We start from the raw sequence: 19,419 nt of genomic DNA, 5'->3' as shown, positions 1-19,419 counted from the left end.
TGAGCATCATTCAACCCAAACTTGCGCCAGACCCCCTCAATTGCTTTGCCGCGGTCGCAATCACCCGTGTGACCTCGTGAAGATGGCGTACATGTCCATGTCCCTCCATGCGGTCAACCACCGCCTGACCAATGTGCCTGTCAAGCACCTCCCGCATTTCGCATCATCCATCGCAACCTCGATCAGCAATTGCGGGGAGCTGCTGTCGACTCCCCAGAGCCAGAAGGCTGGCAAGGCGGACTCGGACAATGCCGTCCAGGTCCATAAGCTTATGACTCGTCTGGGCAGCTTGCTGCAAGACAGGACGTATGAAGGCCGCTGGACCGCTATCGTCTTGGTCAAGGCTCTCGTCGAGGCCGGCCAGTGGGAGATCCTGCGCGGTTGCGAACCGTTTGTGCGCGGTTTGATCAGCATCCTGGCTGTAAGAGGCCCCAGTCCATATTCGCCTTTCTTGGAAGATGCTTACTGAACTGCCCCGATAAACAGAAATCCGACCCCGTCTCTACGAAGAAAATGTGCATCATCACATTGGCCCGCATCTTTCACCTCACCTACCAGTACCCGACCCTTGTCCGCGAGATCACAACCCCGGCTCTACCAGGTTTTATCACCGCTGCGCTGAACCTGATCTCCGTCAAGCCATCCTCTGAGCCTATCCGGAGGCTGAAGCCCAATACTCCCTTCGTGGAGGTCGTGCTTCAGGCATTTGGCGAGCTGATCGCAAGGCATCCGACCATCTTCCGGCCTTTCACGTCGCAAATCCACAGTATCCTCCAGACCATCATCGGCTCTACGTCGCCCACATTCCCTGAACCGGTATTGGACATCGCCCAGAAGCTATTCATTTCCCTCCACAATTGCGCCCCGAAGAACACGGGTGGTGAAGAATGGAAGAGCGCTTGTCGCATGACGATCACCTCTGTTCATGCGGCATCGTCTTACGTCCTGCGAGCTATTCTGGAACAATGGGAATCCGTTGACCCGTCTCTGCGCCAGATGTCGCAACCGCAAAACTACAGCCAGGAAGTGGGTAATGGGCCTGACGCTTTGGGACTCAGTAGCTGGCAGGGTCTGAATGCTGGTGTCAACCGGCTGGTTGTGCTCTTGCGCATGCTCTCCGGATTCGTGGGCACTGCTACTGCTTCCACCGTGACCATTCCAGTGGGAGCAATCCTGGATCTGACGGCTCGCTTGAACATGGTGACCGTTCCCTCCGGGGATAGCGACATCCAAGCCAACCCGCAAATTGGTCGAGCAGAAAGAGAACATCTGCTTACCGAGCTCCCTCGCATCCACGTTGCCTGCATAAAGCTCCTGCTGCACCTGGTCAACGCCCTGGAAACCAGCGCCATCTCCGTCGCCCAGACCATCCTCGAGCAGGCGCTGTGGATCTTCCGTGCCGAGAAGTTCAACCGGGAGGTCCGCACTGCAGTGTATGACCTGGTTTCTGTCTTGCTCACCCAGATCGGCCCATCCATGACCAAGCAAAGTGTATCTTCTCTGACCGGTATCATCCGCACTTCCTGCCATGACCTCTTGCCTCCTACCGGCAACCAGGCTGCGGCCGTCGACAAGCCGGACCCGAAGTCGAAGAACAAGTCGAACCAGACCACCGTGAACGCCGACTCCTTCCTGAACCCCGGACTGAAACAAGTCCGTCAAACCAGCTCCTCCTCGTCCTTCCCCTGCCTCAAGCGCGCTGCATCCGAGCTCCTCGTCGCTGCGCTGGCGCACGCGCCGACCGAGTTCATCTCCCCTGCTCTCCGTGCGGAAATCGACCGAACCATCATCCTGACCTCCGACAAGAACGCCATGCTGTCCAGCGTCCTCAACCCCTTCCCCGCCATGCAAGGCCGTGGCGTGGGCACCAGCATCCTACCATTCCTGGCTCGCAGCTACCCCGCCGAAACAGAAGTGGAATGCCTCATCCGCCCACGCATGCCCGTGCTGATGAACGCCCCCGCAACCAACGGCTTCGCCCCCATCGACGAAGACGAGGACGACGAAGTCGAAACAGCCACCGCACCACAACCCGCCCCCGCAGCCAGCGGATTCCTCAAGAACACCCCCACGCCCAGTCTACACCACGACATGATGGACGTGGAAGTGACCCCCCGGCCCACCCTCCAAAGCAAACGCAGCTACACCGAAGACGTCGAAGCCCCAGCCTCAGCCCCAGCCCCGGCCCCGGCAGCACCCACCTTCCCTAGCCCCGGCTCACAAAGCAAAAAGGCCCGTTTCGAACCCGAAACAGCCCCCCAGCCCGCCTTGGACGCCGCATCCCCCGCTACCTTCACCGGCACGGCCGCTATCTCCGTCCCGTCATCATCGATCGCTGGTCCGACCCCCGTGGCGACATCGAAACCTACCATCTCAAGCGCAAAGCAACCATCCGCCCTCCAGTCGACATCTACCACCGAAGCTGCAGAGGATGACAGCGACGATGAGATGCCGTCTTTGAACATCGATCCTGATACGGATGATGAGGAAGACGACGAGTAAGCGCTTGAGTTCTCTGTAGCAGCAGCAGCAAAAAAATATGGATTCCGATACTTTTTCCGTGACGGCTCACGTCGATTAATGCCACGAAATTCATGTATTATATGACCTGGATGGTTTCATGTGCACAAGCATCTAGGTGTCTTTTACAAAAGCGTCAAAAACAATTGATATCCACAAGTCATGGAAATTATTACATGATGGACTGGTCCATTAAGGACATCTGTAACAGCTTCTCCACAAGCAAAGCAATCTACACGAATCATCATTGATCCAAAAAGGTCCAGATATCTTGTAAGGTCCCTTCCTGGTACAGGTATGAGGATACTGCGCAGTCAGTAAAGACTTATCTCTAGACATGTCAACGCTCATGCCACTGCAAAATAGTCTTTGTATGCCAACAATGTATGACAGAAACTCAATACTCTATCTTGGTCTAGAAATCTATATCTACACCTACATCTAAGAATAAATCTAAGTAACTTTAAACCATGTATATATCAACAAAGCCCCAAAGTGCGTTCAATAAATCCTCACCCCTCTGTCCCAGAATCCATCCCCGCCATCCCAACTCCCGAACCAAGTTCCTCCCCACCACCACCATCCCCTATCAGCTGGGACCACTCCAATGCCTAATCCCCTGAAGATACTCGCGGGCAACGGCTCCGTAAGCCACAGTCCACCCCTCGAGAAGTCCTCCATGATGAATCCCCCTGTGAGAAGTAGCCAGCCCAGTGCGAACACAGCATTGCAGACTCGCCGCATAGGTTTAGGGAGTCTGGACCACGAGGGTGAGATAATCTCCTGGATGAGAACCCCGACGGCCTGCAGTATGAAGAAGCAGAATGCGCCAGTAGCCGGAATGGTGTCACGGTACTGGACATAACTTCCACTGGCGTGGACGAACCCGCTGAGGCCGAACGCGATGAGGACAGTGAGGAATCGGCGGATAGTGCGAATGTTAGCTAGACGGGACGGGAGAAACCCGAGGAGCCAGTGGGCGGTGGAGGTGAAGCCAAAGCGGAAGAGCTGGTGCCACCATTGGCTCCAGCAGCCAGCGAGGCTGTCGTCAAGGATGGTCGTGAGGAAGGGGCCGAATGTGGGTGGGTAGAGCCAGCCAGCGGAGAGGGGAACGGAGGTGAGGGTGCGGGCGGCGTTAGGGAAGGCGAGGGAGAGACCGCCGAAGAGAAGTGGGTTGAAACAGCAGACATATTGAAGTGCTGCCAGGACACCAGTGCCTGTAATCAAGCAGCGGTAGACATGGACGAGAGCTGGGTAAGGCGTAAGGCGGTGGAATGGGAAGGGCGGATCTGGAGTAGGATATACGGCACCCATGAAGTATTGATCACGGATCATGAGGAGCTTGATGAGGTCGAGGATGAGGTAAGATTTCAGCCAGGTTGAGAATACGGCGCGCAGGCGGAAGCGCATATCGTTGAGTTCTGGGTCTGCATTATCTTTAAAGTTGTGCCTGTGGTTGAGCTGCGACTGGACCGAGGGTGGTAATGCGCCCAATGAGGAGATGCGCCAGTTCCATTCGGGCCCGCGCATATTGGCAACCAGGCCAAGAACCCAGTTCAGACGATGAGTCAGAGTCTGTGGGTAGGGCTGCCATACAAGGGTTTCAGAGCGCAATGTGGTGTCCTGACATCTCGTTTTTCTGGCATAGCCGTTCAGGGCCGCATCTCCGTTTGGGCCAGCCTTCGCGGGGGGTAGTGAGCGACGCTCGATGCGTTGAAAATCGCGCTCGACATTGCGGAAGATGAGTAGTGTTGCAGACCAGATGCACCCCCATGCGGGGATCAGACCCCCCATATATCCATTTCCTCCTAGGAGCATGCGACGGTGGCAGAGGGTATCAACGGAGAGGCCGATGATGCAAGCCATCACCAGGGGGCGAACATAACGGGCGCCCTTCTCGTGCGGGACAAGGAGTGCTATGACGGGCAACAAGAGAGGAATTAATAGGTTCCATAGGAGTACAGGCTTCTTTTCGCCATTCTGGATGAATGACTCAAAACGGGCGCGATTCTCGTCAACGAGGTGGCGGTAAGAATCAGGTGGATGGGGGGAGGCGGCCATAGGATGGATGATCAGTCTGCTGAAACTAATGAGGATGAGACCAAGGATGAGGGAAAGGGGACAGAACGGATGTGTTCTGAAGTAGGAGGAAGGAAGTTAAGAGTCCATGCAGCAGACGACTAACGGCTCACGTAAGGAGACTCCATCTAAGTGGCGGCGAAGTCATCGCGATGCATCCGCGGCGGCGGCGGTGGGTGTTTCCAAGTTCCATGCAAGGGACCGCCGCTGCAGGATCTCGGGCCGCTCAGGGTCGCATTTCAGTGTCCTTGTGTTGATCGCATGAGGAGCGCAAATTGGATAATGTTGTTTCTCGAAATAGTTGTGTAATCAGGCTTTGAGGATAGGTTGACATGACCAACTGGTAGATAGTCGAGTGGATTACGCTCCAATGCCTCGGGAGATAAATGACCAGCTGCCAACCTGATTGTACGCCTTGGATATTTTCTCGTGCTCCTAGAGGCTTTCGACTAGGGAAAATCCTTGGAGAAAGTTGGATAGCCATAAGTCGATTGCAGGGGTTGACCCTGTGGATAGTGTAGGGGATGGAACTTGGAGAAGCAACATTACCTGGTCAGCGTCAATTCGGCAGATATTCGATTCAAACCAGCGATAGAGGGTGTGCTAGGTTACACTGCTTCATAGAGAACGACATTGAGATATATAGAGCAGAATCATCGTAGTGCTGGAGAGGCGAGGGTGGGAGAATAACAACTTCGTCATGTCATTCTCGGGCGGGGGACTGGACTGAAAAAGGAAGGAGGGAAGGTGGGAGAAGGAAGGCACGGCCTAGATGCTCTCTGTCCTCGTCACACTCACTATTGAGATGGCCACTCACCACTCTCTCCTCCCCACTCCAGCTGTTTACGCCACTTCCGCAATGTCCGAGTGATCTGGAGTAAGCATCCTTCGTTTATGTTCTGTCTTGGAACCCCGACTGATCTTTTCATTATTCTCAGGTCTCCCAAGTCAGGGAAAGGTGGATCTGGATGGGTCTCCAGTCCGGGGTAGAGATAAAGACCCTCCTTTGATTTGCCGAATCCCCGGGTCGTTCTACCTATCGATTCTATCCATCATCACATTGATACGAGGCCAATGCAGCTGGGATGGATGCTCGACTGGGACTATTATGACGAAGGAAGCGAGGAGTACATTCCACAATAGGCGGAGAATGATTCCCTTGGGGTGATAGCGTCGTGGCCTACTCCGTACGGAGTATCGGCCGGAATTCTGGAGGATTCGCGAAGCGGTCGTCGGTCGGCTATCCCACTACTAACCTCCCGTCGTACCCTGGCTAGCCGGACTTGCTTTCGATCGTATTCTATCTCCGCTCAGCAGCATCTAACCTACGGCCAGCCAGCCGCTAACGGTGGTCTGCATCCTGCACCGAGGTTCCTCCAACCAGAGGCGGAGACCAGCCATGCTCTGACCCCCCCGATCCGGGAATCGATCGTCGGATGCGTGGTTTTATGCGGCCCTCTCTTATGCACGAGGAGCTCACACAACCCACACCACATAACCGGCCGTCCGATCCTGTGTTATGACCGCCTCAACACTCGCTCCCATAATCTTGGATGCAGGCCCTCGTGATGATTGGAAGATGGACCGCTCTCGTGCTCGCTCAACAGCCAACCGGGTGGGCATATCAGGCCCGTCATGGGTCTGTCGCGATCTTGGATCAGCTGCTCTACTAGCAGCCCCAGCTATTAGAGGGCTGCAGAATCCCATCGCTGACTAGCCACTCGGTGAATTTTTTTTCAGTATCAGCTTGCTTCTTCGACTAGTTGCCATGATACCCCCATCCCGGTTAGGTCCAAGATAAATAATCCCGACTTTTTCCCATGCCTAGGCCGTGACCGTATATATTCTAAGCCTTTGCCTATCTTGTTGTGGTCAAAATCGTCGTTCAAAATAACCCAGCATGGCAGGTGACAATATCTCGGCCGCGGACGAGCCGGTCAAGCCCACCCGGATCTCTTATTGGCGCCTTCTGTTCGACCAGGGTGTGCTCACCCAAGAAATCCTCGACTATCCGTGGGCTGGCTCAGGCACCGAGGAGGACCCTTACCTCGTCACCTGGATACCCAATGATCCCCGAAATCCCATGAATTTTCCTGCCTGGCGGAAATGGCTGTATACCATCACTGTGGCCTGGGCCACGCTTGCCGTTTCCATGGTCTCGTCCGCCTACACGGGGGGCGTCGAACAAATCATGGAAAGCTTCCATGTAGGCTCCGAGGTCGCTACACTCGGGGTCTCACTCTTCGTGCTGGGCTTTGCCATTGGACCTTTGTTCTGGGCCCCTATGAGCGAGCTTTGGGGGCGGCAATACCTTTTTATCGGCAGCTACTGTGGTCTCACAGCTTTCAACGCTGGCCTCGTCGGCTCGAAGAACATCCAAACCCTCATCATTCTACGCTTCCTTGCGGGCGCATTTGGATCATCACCCTTGACGAACGCCGGAGGGGTGATCGCGGATTTGTTTCCCGCGAAGCAGCGGGGGCTGGCCATGAGCATTTTTGCGGCGGCGCCGTTCATGGGCCCGACACTGGGCCCCGTATGCGGTGGCTTCTTGGGAATGAATGCAGGATGGAAATGGGTGATGGGCTTTTTGGCCGCCTTCTCGGGTTGTCTCTGGATCATCGGCAGTCTGGTCATGCCGGAGACCTACGCACCGGTTCTATTGCGACAACGTGCGAAGAACCTGACTAAAGTGACGGGCAAGGTACATCAGAGCAAGATGGAGGCGGAACGGGGCAAGGTCCCTTATTCCACTGTCTTCAAGGCTGCCCTCTCACGTCCTTGGATTCTTCTGTTTCGTGAGCCGATTGTCCTCTTGCTATCCATTTACATGGCGATTATTTATGGGACCTTATACATGATGTTTGCAGCGTTTCCCATCGTGTATGAGGAGCTGCGCGGTTGGAACCAAGGTGTCTCCGGCTTGGCCTTCCTGGGGATCATGGTGGGAATGAATGCGGCGGTGCTGTACAGCATCTGGGATAACAAGAGGTATGTCAGGACGGAGGAGGCCCATAAGGGGTTCGCACCCCCCGAAGCTCGTCTGCCCCCTTGCCTGATCGCCTCCATTGCTATTCCTATCGGCCTTTTTTGGTTTGCCTGGACCAATTACCCGTCGATCCACTTTCTAGCAAGCATCGCTGCCGGTGTGCCATTTGGATTTGGCATGGTGCTGGTCTTTCTTAGCTTGATGAACTACCTGATCGATGCCTATACCATCTTCGCGGCCTCTGTTTTGGCAGCGAACTCGGTCTTGCGTTCCGTATTCGGCGCAGCATTCCCTCTTTTCACGACATACATGTACAACAATCTTGGTGTCCATTGGGCCTCCAGCATCCCCGCATTTCTCGCCCTGGCGTGCGTGCCCTTCCCATTTCTGTTCTACAAGTACGGCCCAGCGATACGTACACGATGCAAATATTCCGCGCAATCTGAGGCGTTCATGCAGAAACTGATGGAGCAGACGAAGGGAGACAACCTTCAGGCAGAGCCCGAAAAGGAAGCCGCTGCGGATGAAGGATTGCCAAACCAGCACTCGTCGGGGTCCACTCTGGGAGAGATGAAGGTGGGCGATCTCTCGGTTGAGCCGGCAGAGTCTGGCCGGGCACATTCTATCGCGTCGCAAGGCTCTCAACGTCCGGCTACTGCGAAATCCATTTATGAGGGGAATCCTTACGACATTGACCGAGTGAACACTCGGGGATCCTTCAAGGAATGAGACTGACTTTGTATATTGCATATGATTACCATGCTAAAATGATCCAGCTAGATAGAAGGTGTTGTCACCTAAAATTCCCTTGGCATTACGGTTCGGATTGGCCGCATCATAGCGTTTCTTTTAATATAGAATAGTGTGAATAGCATCAAAATGCATGTATTACATAAGATTCGGGAGATGGGCATCGGTTTTGCTGTGGTAGATAGCTCCCCCCCGACCTGTCATAGAAACGCATGGACAATAAACACAAAGACACCGGGTCAAGGGCGGGACCGGATAGGAAGGGTATTGCCATCCCGAATCACAGAATATCTGTGACATGTCATAGGCCGCGTCCTCGCTTATCTCTCAGCACTAAAAGATGATATCGTGCACAGTAAGCGAATCTCGACATCTAAGCGGTGATAATGCGGGGCTACAACCGTCAAAGAGGTCTATGCGATGCAGCAACTGGGAACCTGAAGAAGTAATAATTCCCCCAATCAACATCCGTTCAGGTCTTTACTACGAGGGCGCTTTGGGCATGTAGAATCTGATTCTTGATAAACGATCCGACTTCCCATTCGTCCTTCCCCGGCCTTGTTGAATACAGCCTGAAGATCTCGACATAGCAGGCTACAAAAGACATGCTATATCCGTTCGAGCTTGGAGACTACAGATACCTGTCTATAAGCACTTCTCCGATCTACACCAGATACTTATTGTAAGCCGCACAAGGACTTAATGATAGTAGGGATCTTCTAAGGTTGAGGGATGTAGTGGTATAGTAGGTTATGGGTGCACTGGGCAGGCACCCCAGAGGAAAGAATGGCGATGAATAACGATTGTAATGAGTGAATTCTCTTGCATAGGGGCACGGATGGATTCTTTGCATTTGTTGGTACTATCTTTCAGTAGACATGGTTACAGGGTGATGGGAATTGAGGGGGAAGGGTGTACAAGAGAGCTTCGTCGTGGTACACACAGTGCCTTATTTCTCAGGCACGAATGCATATTTCCTTTTTCGCTGTTGCTTTGGGGAATCCCAAGATATAAAATTTGTGGTATAGATAGCAAACCATTTGAAGAGTACATAGAATAATAGAATATTATCAGAAGGCGTGGTTGAGAACTGCAAGTGAGGGGAACTTGACTTTTATATGGATTTTATATGGAAATCCCATATAAAAACTGAAAGTGGCGTGGCGCCGTTCGTTGCATTCCGTCCGCCTTTTTCGCTCTTCGTTCAATTAAGCGTAACCCGACGCTCCGGTCACATGGGGCCGTGTTTTAGCGCGTTCCCCACCGTCGCAGCCTGGGAAATAAACGGTGACATCAATCTACTTCGCCCATCACCAATTGCCAACCGCCAGCATGGGTCGAACACCAGCAAAGAGAAGTATCGAGCAGGTTGACCTCACCGGTGACGGTGACGAAGCATCTCCCCGCACTTTACCATCAAAGTCGCCTCGTACTCCCAATGGCCAGCGGTTTGGGCAAGACACGACCTTCGTGCCCCCCAGTCAGTCTTCGCAGGTCTATGGAGGCGAAGATGAAGACGATGCACAGGCGGCAGATCTGATTCAAGGTAGTCAGGATGTTGATGACTCCTCGATCGGGACTTATATACATTATGGGGACCTGCAGACCAAGATCGTGGGTGTCCGTTATTATCGAGGACATGCCACCATTGGTGAGCATGTCAGGATCCAGCGGGACATTGGGAATGCTTATGACTCGAATGCCATACGTGTGAGCAATGTTATGGGAGCACAGATTGGGCATATTCCACGAACGATGGCAGCTAAGCTGGCCAAGTACATGGTAAGTTGTTCTTTGTGGCTAGATGTGAATGAATTTGGAGCTAAATCTAGCCTGCTTGCTGTAGGATGATAGGTCGTTGGTTGTTGAAGGCGTTCTGACGGGCGTGATCGGTGTCTATGACTGTCCGATATCTTTGAAGCTGTTTGGCACGAACCATCCTGAAGCTAGACAGGCGCTGAAAAGCAGGATGGAGGCCGACAGGTTGCCACTGGGTGCGTTTAAGCAGAACGAGCGCAACGAGCGAAACCGACAGAAGGAACGTGAAAAGGCGATGAAGGATGCGGCTAAACTGGCTCGCTCACTTGCGAAGGGCAAAGACCAGCAGTGGCAAGCTGAGAACGTATTTGGCTATTCCAACCTCTTCACTGGGGAGGGGCTTGTCGAAGGCCAGAACCTCGAAGAACTCATTGGCCAGAGCAGCGCATTTAATCCCCGGGATATTGGCCAGGTGGCAGAAGATTTCGGCATGAAGGAATCAGACTTGGAGAATATGCCGATGGCCGAAACTCCAGCCGCTCTGGCAACCCAGCTTCTTCCTTACCAGCGCCAGGGGCTCGCCTGGATGACAGCCAAAGAGAACCCAAGTCTTCCTGGCGACGGCGGGGATGTCGTGCAGTTGTGGAAAAAGAATGGCAACAAATACACCAACATTGCTACCAACTATTCTATGTCTCAGGCTCCACCTCTGGCTAGCGGTGGCATATTGGCCGATGATATGGGGTTGGGCAAGACGATTCAAATTATCTCGTTGATACTGGCCAATTCCCAGCCGAAGACCCCAGAGTCCTCCAGCACTACGTTGATCGTGTCCCCGGTAGGTGTGATGAGCAACTGGAGAAACCAGGCGCGGGATCATACCCATAGCGACAAGGCTCCAAAGGTGCTCATCTACCATGGCCAAGGGAAAAAGGAAGCAGGCAACCTTGACCAGTATGACGTGGTTGTCACGAGCTATGGTGCTCTGGCCATGGAGTACAGTCCGAATGCGAAAGCTCCTCCGAAGAAGGGCCTCTTTTCAGTCCATTGGCGTCGCGTCGTCCTCGATGAAGGCCATACGATTCGCAACCCGCGGTCCAAGGGGTCCCTGGCAGCTTGTAATCTGAGGGCGGGCTCGCGCTGGACTCTTACCGGAACTCCCATCATTAACACCCTCAAGGATCTCTACTCTCAGGTGCGCTTCTTGAGACTTTCTGGTGGTCTCGAAGACCTGGCCGTCTTCAACAGCGTCTTGATCCGGCCCCTCGTGTCCGGAGACCCCGATGCCCGTCTGCTACTTCAAGCTCTGATGACCACTATCTGCCTACGTCGCAGAAAGGACATGAACTTTGTGAACCTGCGTTTGCCACCGCTCACCTCGCGCATTCTACGCGTCAAGTTCCACCCTCACGAGCAGGAGAAATACGATCTCTTCCAGTATGTATTGGCCAACACCCCGCCCCAATCCATCCACTAACAGCCAACAGGTCCGAGGCAAAGGGGATGCTTCTTGATTTCAAAAACAAAGACAAAACTACGGCCACCTACTCTCATCTGCTTGAGGTTATTCTGCGCCTGCGTCAGGTCTGCAACCACTGGGCACTCTGCAAGAACCGACTCGACAAGCTCTCCGACCTTCTCGAGAACAACAAAGTCGTTCCCTTGACTCCTGAAAACATCAAAGCCCTCCAGGACTTGCTACAAATCCGAATCGAAAGCCAAGACACCTGTCCCATCTGCCTGGATAACCTCGAACAACCCGTAATCACCGCCTGCGCCCACGCCTTCGACCGCGGCTGCATCGAGCAAGTCATTGAGCGCCAGCACAAATGTCCCATGTGCCGAGCCGAGATCCAAGACACCTCCACGCTTGTCTCCCCGGCCGTCGAAATGGGCGAAAGCGTGGACACAGTCGTCGCAGACCCCGACAACCCAAGCAGCAAAATCGAAGCCCTGATCAAGATCCTCACCGCGCAAGGCCAAGCCCCCGGGACCAAAACCGTCGTCTTCAGCCAATGGACCTCCTTCCTCAATCTCGTCGAACCTCACCTCCAACGCCACGGCATCGGCTTCGCCCGTATCGACGGCAAAATGACCTCCATCAACCGCGACAACTCCACCCTCCGCTTCTCCACCGACCCAACCTGCACCGTCCTCCTCGCCAGCTTGAGCGTCTGCAGCGTCGGCCTGAACCTCGTCGCCGCCAACCAAGCCATCCTAGCGGATAGCTGGTGGGCCCCGGCCATCGAAGACCAAGCCGTCGACCGCGTCCACCGACTTGGCCAGAAACGGGAAACCACTGTCTGGCGACTCATCATGGAAGACAGTATCGAGGATCGCGTCCTGGCCATTCAGGAAAATAAACGCAAGCTGATGCTCGAGGCCTTCCGGGAGACGGCCACAAAGAAAAAGGTCGACGATCGAGCAACTCGGGTTGCGGATCTAGAGACACTTCTCAATTAGCAAATGCCTTAACTTTACCTATCGTATCCCGAATCTCATTCCAATTTCTGTCATCATCTTGTGGGATAATGGATTGATTTGTTATTTTTATTCAAATCCGTCGTTGTCTGAATACTACCATTGTCTACAGTGCTTGCTTTTTCTTTTATTTCGAGGTTTGCTACCATCTGGTCGATTTAAATTCTCTGTTTCGATATCTATCTCATTATCGTCTAACGGGTCGAGGGTAGAGTCCGATCCCAGCATTCAAAAGATCAAAGCTCTCTTACCATTCTTCTGCAGGTCAGATCCCAGAATCGAAAACGTTGTTCATTAGAAAATTGAATATCAAACCCAGTCTACTTACTCTTCCTACTCAGCTCATAAAGCCATTGCCATAGCAATAGCGTATGATATCATAGTCGGCTTCGAGTAAGATAGATGCCACAAGCAAAGTATATTTGTTCCTATTCTTCTGAGGGAAACGAATCTCATTCGTAATAACCATCAACGTATTCATTTCATTCGTATTCGTCATGTCACGTTTCATTAATACTGAGAGGGCGGAAAAAAGAAAGAAGAAGAAGAGGGGGTGATGATGATGGTGATCAAAGGGTAGGGATTCTATTCTGATGAATGGTGGATGTATTTCTCATTGGGGCCTGCAACTAGCGTTTTTGTTACTTTCTTCGGAGGATTGTGGCGGTTCGGCTTGTCCTCTTGCGGTGGAGGTGGATTCTTGGTGTTCGAGGGTGGTGGGGCTGTGATAGTCCTGTGCAGGTGCCGACGGTGCTGGGACTCCAGTAGGGATGCTTCCTGGTACTGAACGAAAGTTGACGTTGGTGATTGGGGTCACAGGCTCGCTTTGAGCATGAGGGTGAGTTCTCGGGAGCATTCCAAGTCCTGGAATCGTCAAGGGCGGTTGCTCATCGGCTGCTGGCGTTGACTGCATGACGCTCGTGTCAGGCGCCAAAGCAGGAGGGCCAACGTTGTGCGCGCTAGCTGGGACAGTTGGCTGCGGAGCTGGGGTCTGAGGAGGCCGCGAATAATAGGGGCGCGGAGGTTGTGCAGGATACTGCGGTGGGTATAAGGCCAGAGCAGACGACGGCGACATGTAAGGTCCCGTTTGATGGCTCAAAGAGTTTTGTGCCAACAGTGCCCGTTGCCTTTCGATAACCAGTCTCTGATAGGCTTCTGGGTCGGTACGTTTGAGCCGTTCATCACTGAGTTGCTGCTGGGCCGCATTTCTCTCTTCCTCGGTCAATTTGTCGTTGTCATCCTTCTGGAAAGTTTCAGTCAGGGTGATTTTCCGGATCAGTCGTTCGCTGGCGTCTGCGTCACTCCGAATAATTTTGTCTAGGACCTCGGGATCCTTTCCTAAAAAGGCCGTCACATCTGTCTCCGGCACCTCCTTGGCAGGGAACAGATAGTCCCCAAGAGACTTTGCCGCTGATCGCACTGGATTCTTCTTGTCAACGACGCGGAAAGCAAGCTGGGTCTTGAACAGAGCCTTGTTGTACATGTTCTCTTCGAACGTGCCGCCTGCAATGAACCGATAGACAAAGACAGGTTTGTTTTGGCCCATGCGATATGCACGCCCGACGGCCTGCTCTTCCCAAATAGGGCTGAAGGAGAAATCGAAAAGAATGACACGGTTGGCACCAAAAATGTTCAGACCAAGACCTCCGGCTCGAGTCGAGATTAGATATACATTCTCTGCGGACCCTTGGTTAAACTGCTTGGTAGCAGCTTGTCGGCTGGCGATTGGTGTCTGTCCATCGAGGCGGCAGTATTTCCACCCAGACTTTCTGAGTAGATGTTCCACGTAGTTGAGTGTAGGTATACTATGAGAGAATACCAGCACTTTATCTCCGGCTCGGACAGACTCGGCGACGATCCTATCCAAAATCTGTGCTCGACAAGACAACACTGGTGCTTTCATATCAGGGACAGCGGAGAAAAGTCGCTCTTGTTCAGCTACTAGGCTGTCGACATCTAGGCCTAACTGGGTGATCGGCTCATCGCCAGGAGCTGGTTCAACTCCCTCAATCGTTTTGTCCAGCCTCTGTGCATCGTTGGCTCGGCTCATCAGCTTATCCCGGAAGCAAGTCGGGTGATTACAGCACAGTCCCAGAATAGCGAGCCACGACATTAGCTGAACTCTGCTAACATCACTTGTTCCACGTAGAACCGATTCCACATATAGATTGTACGCCGCTTTCTGCACGTCAGTCAACGGAACCGTGATCACAAATTCAACTTTGGGTGGCAAGCTGCCTGCAAGGACGGAAATATCGGCACGGTTAATCTTTGGGTCGAGGATGGTGTTGAGCACCTGGAGCTTCACGAGTGACCTCCGCCGCTCGGTGTAGGTGCTATCCACATACAGCCCTTCCTCAATAGGTTCCAAGAAGTTGGCCTTGAATTCCAAGAACTCTCCCAGGTATCCCTTTGCAATCCAATTCACCATGGTGAAGTAATCGACAAGGTTATTTGCCAGTGGAGAGCCGGTCAGTGCAATGCGGCTTTGGGAACGGAATTGCATGGCTGCAGCGGTAATTGCGGAGGAGGGATTCTTCATTTTATGGGCTTCGTCCGCGACAATGAGCCTAGCCCCTTCCAGGAGCCATTTCTTGATGTTTTGATGCTCCTCATCCGAGAGAGGCTTGGGTCGTTTGGTTGTTTCTTTGTTAAACACCCAAGTCCGGAACATGTCATAGCTTATAAGAAGTACGCCGCCTTCCTCATTCCAACGAGCAAGCGTGTCCATTCTTTCCGGGTGCGAAGCAGAGCTTGTCACCTTATTCACTGGTCCGACTGCCGAGTCTTTTGGAGTCCACATGAGAAACTCCTCATACCAATTCTCGATCAGCGACGAGGGACAAAGAATCAGAGTTTGAGACCGAAGGAGTTCTTTGGGGACCTTTTGCCTGATTTCAGGATCCTCCGAGGCGGCGGCATTTGCGATTGTTACTATAAGGGAAATGACTTGCATTGTTTTGCCCAAGCCCATTGTATGAGCTAGCAAGCAGCCTTGATGCGTTTCGTCCTCTATCAGCTCTCGCCACATGAATTGAACGCCATGCAGTTGGTGAGGCTTGACCCGCTGTCCAATATGCGGGTCCAAGTAGATGACAGGGTTCCCAAAGCTGACGGCCTGGCGAGTGGCGTCCGTATTGCTGACCCCCATACTCTCTAGTTTCCGCTCAAGCTTCTGTCGGAGACTTTCTTGGACTGCAACACGAAGTTGGGCGGTTTCCTGGGTCGTCTTGGCGGTCTGACTCTCTTTCACCTCCCTCTTTCGCTTTTTGTGAGGTGTATCGCCAAGGGCTGATTGTGTCTCCTGCGACTCGCCCTGTTTGTTTCGTTGCCAGATATGATATGCATCCAAGCAGGCACAAAGCTCCTTATAGAACTCGGGGAATCCGGTGATCTCGGATCTTGCCCGCTTGACGTCCTTCCTTGGTAAGCCCTTCGCCATACGATAATGAGTGCAATTTATCCATGAGACGAAAAGCGATGCCGTGCGCAGGATCAAGCTTGCCTCCAAAGGTTCCATATCAGGCATTGTATCCCTCTTTTTGGTTAGTTGTTTCAAGGCAGCGAGCGTGAGATGTTGCAGGTCGAACACATCATATCTAGGAATTTTCCCAATCAACCTCTTTCGCTCTTCATCCGCCAGGCCAATTATCAGCTTCGCCAACAGCCTGCGACGGTCCTGATGCTCCCAGAGCATCCTCCAAGGGGTCTCTTTTAATCGGTCGATGTCGCTGATGTCAGGTAGGCTCGCCGATCTCTCTTTACGGGACTTTGAGTGATCCTCCTCATGGGGCCTGGAAGGCTGCTCTCGCTTGATAGGTGGTATCTCGACATACACGCTCAGGGGAAGGCTGGGTGCAGGAGAGATATCTCTAGACATGACATGTTCAGATTGTGGAGTCCTCGGTTGCGGTGGATTCAATGGAGGCGTCTCCACTCTGAATTCATCGTCTTCAGGCAGAGGCGAATCCCGGGTGAGGTCAATACACTCTACTGGCGCTTCAAAAACCGGAGCAGGAGAGGGAGAACTGGACTCAACAAAAGGGTGACCTCGAGCCGTGACGCTCCGGTTCCTGAATTTCCGCCTTGCACCAGAAGGGCTAATGATATCATCGTCAGACGATGAAGGAGTCGAGCTTGCATGGAGCACATCGGAGTTATCAATAAAGTCATCCAAAGAGCCCGTAGATGCACCATCAGAATCCGAGGCGAGCGACTCTCCATCCTCGTCAGTGCCTTGTCGCCTGGGAGGTAATGGCCTCGCAGGAGCAGAGATCTTCGGGGGGCACTGTTCTTGCTCGAGAATGGAAATGCGCCATTTCTGCTTCTGGATATTGGTCACGGTGTTCTCCAAGCTGCGACATTGTGTTTGTAGTTCCTTTGATGTATTATATTCGCCTTCCCGGATTGCTTTGGTGAAAACCCCTAGGCGCCTGTCCAGAAGACTGATGTCGCGTGTAAGGTTCTTGATTTGTTCATTGGTGCATTTCCCTCTTCTAGCTGCTAGCCAAATTCTCCGTGCCTTAGGTTCTTCTTTTGCCTTCCCATGTTGAAGCCAGTCATTCTCGAACTCTGCAACGCAACTGTCAATGATAGAGTTGACCTCGGCAGATGTCAGTGTTCTTTGCTGTGGTAACGGTTCCCGGCGTTCGTTCTCAATCTCCTGCCAAGTCTCTTCATCAAACTCGCCTTCCGATCCAGAATCTCCGTATAAAGGGTAAGTATCTGGATCATCGTCGTCTTGCGCGGGGTATCTATGTAGGAGGTAATCATAGGGGTCGGCGTTCTTCTCGCTCTCCGCAGCCTCAGATCGGAGTAGCTGCGGCCACTTGTGCAGCTCGTCCTTGGTGACCGTGACGTTGCCATTGCTGACCGTGAACAGGGTACAGTACTTCGGCTTACTTGCATCTATGGTTAGTGGCTTCTTTGATGGTTTGCTTGTTTGCTTGGTCAATTGTTGATAAGGAACCAAGGCCGACTGATTAGCGTTCAGCTTCACGGGTCGCTGTTTGTAGGAATAGCCAAGAGACTTGTTCACGAATTTGCGCTGAGCAGTCGGGAATCTGGAGCTAACCATGGTAAATTCCTGATCGTTTTCATCCGAGTCAGAAGCGTAGAACAGCTGCGAGACATTGAGTTCATCTGGACCCATATACCACTCCTTGGCAGTTTGTGGTCTGCTTTCCTGTCTTGGGGCAAGATCGTTATTCGAGTCCTGGTTCAAGGCACTTAGGTTTAGCTTTCGCCTTTTCCTTCCCTGGCCGTCAACAACCATATCCTCGCCCGGGCGGGTGCGTCTTTCCGGGGACTTTGGTTCGGAGTCAGCCTTGCGTCCTTCATTTTGATCTGTGACATCGTGATGACTGGCCGTCCCATCTGATCTGCGATCATCTGCCGTTCCAGATCTTTGCTCGTTTGCAGAAGCCCCCAAGAGTGCGCCCCTGGGTGCAGTAGGGGTCTGCAGACGGGGATTTTGGAAAGCTTTTCGCTGAGGTGTCACATCGTGAGACAAAGGAATGTGATATGATGGGGAATTAAACTGGGGAAAGACCGGGGCTGCAGAGCTGTATTGGTCTTCATGCGGGACACTTAAGAGAGTTCTGGAGTCCTGGAACTTTGGGGAATTCCGCTGCAGATATCGTATTGCCATGAGCATCGAGCTACGGTGGCCAAGAGCTCTCAGCCCTAGATCATCCCGTAGCGTTTCCTTATCGACATCGTGCAGAAGAACCTCGCCTGTGACCTCATTCTCTCGAAGAGTAGCCTCGAAGGTGACCGGGTTGGGTCGTGGCGCGCGCGACGATGATCGGGCCCATGGCGTCTCAGGATTCCGGCACAGGAACTGCACCACCTCGTCGACCGTCCAGTCAATGGGATCTTCGCCCAGGGACATTTCAACTGGCCAATTTCCGTCTTTCGGGCCGCTTTATAGGATGTCTGAGCTTCGACCTCTTAGAGGACCATTTCTATTGCTTGATAAGGTATCAAAATGACGGAAGAGACATGGCATTTTATGGCAATTTGGTGATGGAACGGCCATGCGAGTGAGCGTGGAGTGAAGCGGCAACAGCCAGCGCGTGAGGATGAGGGGAAATCTTGCCAGCAACAGGCAGCAGGAGGAGACCCGGACAGAAACAAAGCCCGGCGCGCCGCGAGAGCCACGCGCGAATCAGGCCGAGACGACAATGTCGGCCATTTCTGCCGGTATCTTAGGGCGGCAACCAGGGCGGTGTGTTGGCTGCCCCGCCGCAGATCCGATGCAGCAAAACCGACTTCACGAGGTTGTTGACGGATGTTAGGATCTCCTCTCCGGTAGGGAGCGATTCGGAGAGAGACAACTCACTCATAATGCTAGCATCTTGCCAATGGCGAGATAGAAGCATTGAAAAGCCTGGAGCAGACCGATCACATCCTCCCATCTTCTACTATGAACATCTCGAGTGGAGGGGTTTGCATCCCCACATTTATGCATATTGAGATGCCATTCCTACATAGAGCTTCGTACACAAGAGCTTCGTTCAAGCTGGAAGCAATCGGATTCCTCTTCGGTCTTGGATGAAGCCAGCAGCCATCGTCTACAATGCGGAAGCCAGGTACGATCACAGAACCAACTTCTACAAGAAACGGTGAATATTTCCTCTGATGATCAGCTCTGAGCTATATCACTGCATATCCCATTAACCATATCATCCATCCCGTGATATGTATTCACGTCAGCAATAACGTCGCACTAACAAAACGGCCCTTTCTCGGAACCCGACTAACAGCGGAAGCCTTCTTGGCACTCAACCTTATCTTAACTCTCTCTTCGTCTCCGCATTCCTCCTTCCGCTAAACAAGAC

General features: G+C 52.9%; 5 protein-coding genes across 5 annotated transcripts; 3 read left to right on the top strand and 2 right to left on the bottom strand.

The window, feature by feature from the left end:
- The first annotated feature begins 15 nt into the window (after nucleotides 1-15).
- On the top strand, nucleotides 16-2,886 carry BO80DRAFT_396408 (RIX1/PELP1 family protein). The gene is made up of 2 exons (XM_025717344.1): nucleotides 16-421; nucleotides 487-2,886. Exons 1-2 carry the CDS (start codon nucleotides 83-85, stop codon nucleotides 2,500-2,502), a joined length of 2,355 nt encoding a protein of 784 aa, XP_025579880.1. The 5' UTR covers nucleotides 16-82; the 3' UTR covers nucleotides 2,503-2,886.
- BO80DRAFT_440330 (wax synthase family protein) lies at nucleotides 2,765-4,581 on the bottom strand (the record flags this gene model as incomplete). Its single annotated transcript, XM_025721120.1, has 2 exons — nucleotides 2,765-2,826; nucleotides 3,150-4,581. 2 exons carry the CDS (start codon nucleotides 4,579-4,581, stop codon nucleotides 2,765-2,767), a joined length of 1,494 nt encoding a protein of 497 aa, XP_025579879.1.
- Nucleotides 4,582-6,402: 1,821 nt separating this feature from the next.
- BO80DRAFT_72805 (MFS transporter) lies at nucleotides 6,403-8,396 on the top strand. Its single transcript, XM_025724755.1, has one exon. The coding sequence runs from the start codon at nucleotides 6,500-6,502 to the stop codon at nucleotides 8,315-8,317; it is 1,818 nt and encodes a 605-aa protein (XP_025579878.1). The 5' UTR covers nucleotides 6,403-6,499; the 3' UTR covers nucleotides 8,318-8,396.
- Nucleotides 8,397-9,662: 1,266 nt separating this feature from the next.
- On the top strand, nucleotides 9,663-12,819 carry BO80DRAFT_371367 (DEAD/DEAH box helicase). Its single transcript, XM_025716482.1, has 3 exons — nucleotides 9,663-10,120; nucleotides 10,185-11,533; nucleotides 11,584-12,819. Exons 1-3 carry the CDS (start codon nucleotides 9,671-9,673, stop codon nucleotides 12,557-12,559), a joined length of 2,775 nt encoding a protein of 924 aa, XP_025579877.1. The 5' UTR covers nucleotides 9,663-9,670; the 3' UTR covers nucleotides 12,560-12,819.
- A 257-nt stretch (nucleotides 12,820-13,076) lies between these two features.
- Nucleotides 13,077-18,697, bottom strand: BO80DRAFT_420748 (putative SNF2 family helicase/ATPase). Its single transcript, XM_025718439.1, has one exon. The coding sequence runs from the start codon at nucleotides 18,468-18,470 to the stop codon at nucleotides 13,191-13,193; it is 5,280 nt and encodes a 1,759-aa protein (XP_025579876.1). The 5' UTR covers nucleotides 18,471-18,697; the 3' UTR covers nucleotides 13,077-13,190.
- Nucleotides 18,698-19,419: the final 722 nt, after the last annotated feature.

This window comes from Aspergillus ibericus, assembly GCF_003184845.1.
Source record: "Aspergillus ibericus CBS 121593 unplaced genomic scaffold BO80scaffold_2, whole genome shotgun sequence".
In the NCBI taxonomy this organism is placed as follows: Eukaryota; Fungi; Ascomycota; class Eurotiomycetes; order Eurotiales; family Aspergillaceae; genus Aspergillus; species Aspergillus ibericus.
Note: the sequence above shows the minus strand (reverse complement) of the source record. Positions and strands in the feature narration are given on the sequence as shown.